The following is a 2,994-nucleotide window of genomic DNA, read 5'->3' on the forward strand; positions in this document are numbered from 1 at the left end:
TCCATAATTCTGGCCCCAAAACCTGCCCTCGACTTATACATGAGGCCAACTTATAGTTGAGAGTATACAGTAGTTTTTCCTTGCCCATTAATATCAAAATGATGAATTGATTTATATATAATTAGTAAGCACAAGCTTTTGAAGATCAATGATCCATTTCAGTTTTGCTAGAATTTATAGAATTCATCACACAAATCAGTCCCATGACTGATTATTAAATAGTATGTTTCCAATTAACCACAGGTATTGAAACTTTCTCTTTGTTTCTTGATAGGACCATACTTACAGCTGCTGTTGCTGGAGTGTGTATGTGTATCACGCATCGCACATCAGGGCGCATGGAGTAGATGGCTGCATGAGGGCTGAATCCTGCACTGTCGATGCTTAGATTGGTGCTTCCCTGGTCAACCACCTCTCCTATGATATTTACTTTTACCTGGAAGCACAAGTTAGGGAAATAAGTTAGGAAAACATCTTTAATTACATTTGAGCGTTGGCTTATATCAGATAGCAAACTGGGAAAAGAGAGGAACTTATTACCAAGAATATAAAATGCACTGTCAACTTCAGTTGCTACTATCATACTTAAATTTTATCATATCTCCTGTACCTTTGATAAAGGACAAGCTTTTAGAAAGAAAACCATAAGAGTTCCCAGAGTTTGCAGTATTACCTTGCTTCAATAGGACTTCAATCAGTTTAAAATACTCTACTGTATCATGAAGCATGTGCCATGCCCCAAGAGAAGTTCAGATTAAAAGCAAGACCTGATCATCAAACATATGTAGAGATCTGTAGAAGTAAGTGAATACAATCTTATCCCAACTCCCTGAAGGTGCTCTAAAAATGTAAAACCTGGGATACATTAAGGTGTGAACTGGTCTTTCCTGAACTGATTGACGTGACACCCCCCCCAGCTGAGTTTGCAGTTCTGCTAGGAAAATAAATCTGCTTGTAAACAAGATGTTTGGAGAGACTGAAACTTGTATTAAAGGAAAAAAAACCAGTACTGTTGAAGGTAAAGCACATTTATTTTGAAAATCAAGGAAGGTGCTTGCCAAAACGGACTGGGCATATGCTGCCCATGCCAGCACTGCATTCTCTAAATTGTACTTTGTGTCAACAGTGTGGGGAAAAACACACCTCTGACTACAATTAATTTAAGTATATCAAGCCATTCACTTTATTAAGCACATACCAAATTGGAAGCAGAAGCCTCAGAAAATGACAGGCCTCTTGGAATGATAAGAATGTGATCATGTTCTTTGCTTACTCTTACCTGGAAATAAAGAAGAAAATACTGCTGTTATACTGTCAAAACTGTATACTGTATTTAATTCATATGCAGTCCATAGGGTTGGAGAGTTTATATATACCGTACAATAGAAGGAAAAGAAGGAAGGAAAAGAAGGAAGGAAAATTTTGAGTTCAGTATACTTACTGTGATAAATGAATTTGGCAAGTGCGCCCATCCAAACAAATCTGTCAGCCTATACAAGCTGGCTAATTTACAACGAATAAGTTTTTCTCCCTTAACAAACGTAGTGGTATCTATCCCAGAGAGGTCATTGATGGCTGTGATCAGCCCAGCACCTAAAATATGTTGCATACATTTAGTAATGATACTGTTTCCAAAGGAAGCAATTAGAAACAAGTAATATCATGATTTTCATTACCTTCCTAACATATTTTAGTACTTCTAGCGGCTAGCCATGATTTTTAACAAAATTTCACCTTTAACAACAGAAGGCACAACCATGTTGTTAAGGTAGGTAACTGCCTTAAAACAGTACTTAAATCAAATGCATAATTAAATGCTATTTCCCCTCTCCAACTGTATTATGCACAGAAAGAAGCCACTCCTTTAACACAGATTCTGTATAACTAAAGGGTTACCAATGCAGAAAAGAAAGCTATTTCAAACTTCTATATACAATTCAATTTACAGATTAATGTTTAGGTACTTTGTGGTCTTTTGTACTGTTGGGCAAACTGCATCTAAAGATTTTGCCAACATCATGTGGACTATATGTAATTCATAAATTAATCTAATGTCAGTAACAGTAAATTAGTATGATAGGCACTCTCTAAAGGAAGATACTCTCTAAAGAAAGACATACCATTTTACTTACTTAGCGGAGATGAGGAAAACCCTGCAAAAGAGCTTGCCATAATATAGTCAGCAATCTGCTGTAAAGCAAGCAATCCACTTGGGTTATTGCCCTTTTTCATCTGCTCCTGAATAAGAGATTCCAAGTCCTCCCGAAAAGCCTGTAAAAATATGAAAGCATCACGTAAACGATACCATTTTGCTTCATGTGATAAAAGTTCAAGTTCAATGACAAGAATAATTACCAGCCAACAATTTCAATGCAACTAGCCTAGCTAGAGCGTCATGTTTAGGAACATCCTGAACTGTGTGTTTTCTCCAGTGCCCCTTCCTTTAGTATTTTGGAGACTGGAAGATGGAAATTGGATCCACACAGCCTTTCTTCAAAACATATACATCATTTTTTCAAAACATAATCCCGTCCCCCTGCATCACATTCTCTTTATATCTGGAAAATGAAAGGAAGCAGAGAGGGGGCTGAGGATAGATCTTTCTGTATAACATTTTATTATCTACTTCTCTCAAAAATGTAAGTTTCTCACATGCTCACATCTTGTCCTATCCTCCTACTCATATTCCACCAAGCAACACATTGATATTGTGCTAGATTCTGCAACAAAAGACTTTAAAACAGTTACAACCAAGTATTTGGAATCAGTGTAAACACAACAGCAACTGATAAAATACTGGACAGCATTAAGGGTTCCCAATCTTTCTGAACGTCACCAAAGACTTTTCCCTAATCAAAGCTGATTATTCCGCATTTCTATTGCTATCACACATACAACCTGCAGTTAACAAAGCATCTGACAGTGAAGCTCCTTTTTACAAAGTCTTTTTACACTCATCCAGCCCCCATTGCCTCCTCATCTTCTATGTTGCTG

General features: G+C 37.0%; 3 protein-coding genes across 12 annotated transcripts in view; all 3 read right to left on the reverse strand.

Moving 5' to 3' along the window:
- Nucleotides 1–2,994, reverse strand: part of PDCD4 (programmed cell death 4) — a 777,136-nt gene that overhangs the window by 741,944 nt on the left and 32,198 nt on the right. The gene's annotated exons all lie outside the window — the stretch shown is intronic.
- Nucleotides 1–2,994, reverse strand: part of DUSP5 (dual specificity phosphatase 5) — a 428,280-nt gene that overhangs the window by 411,251 nt on the left and 14,035 nt on the right. The window lies entirely within an intron of this gene.
- The window catches only part of ADD3 (adducin 3), a 226,427-nt gene that overhangs the window by 23,637 nt on the left and 199,796 nt on the right, over nucleotides 1–2,994 (reverse strand). For 5 of the 6 annotated variants that reach the window (XM_042456390.1, XM_042456389.1, XM_042456388.1 and 2 more), the window contains 4 exons: nucleotides 2,133–2,271; nucleotides 1,442–1,593; nucleotides 1,199–1,279; nucleotides 287–436 (listed from right to left, as the gene is read on the reverse strand). In XM_042456390.1, coding sequence (XP_042312324.1) covers nucleotides 287–436; nucleotides 1,199–1,279; nucleotides 1,442–1,593; nucleotides 2,133–2,271 — 522 coding nt within the window. Of the gene's footprint in view, nucleotides 1–286; nucleotides 437–1,198; nucleotides 1,280–1,441; nucleotides 1,594–2,132; nucleotides 2,272–2,355; nucleotides 2,562–2,994 lie in introns of those variants that run through there. The other variant, XM_042456392.1, reaches the window with a different exon arrangement.

The sequence above is a fragment of the Sceloporus undulatus genome, chromosome 3, assembly GCF_019175285.1.
Source record: "Sceloporus undulatus isolate JIND9_A2432 ecotype Alabama chromosome 3, SceUnd_v1.1, whole genome shotgun sequence".
Lineage (NCBI taxonomy): Eukaryota > Metazoa > Chordata > Lepidosauria > Squamata > Phrynosomatidae > Sceloporus > Sceloporus undulatus.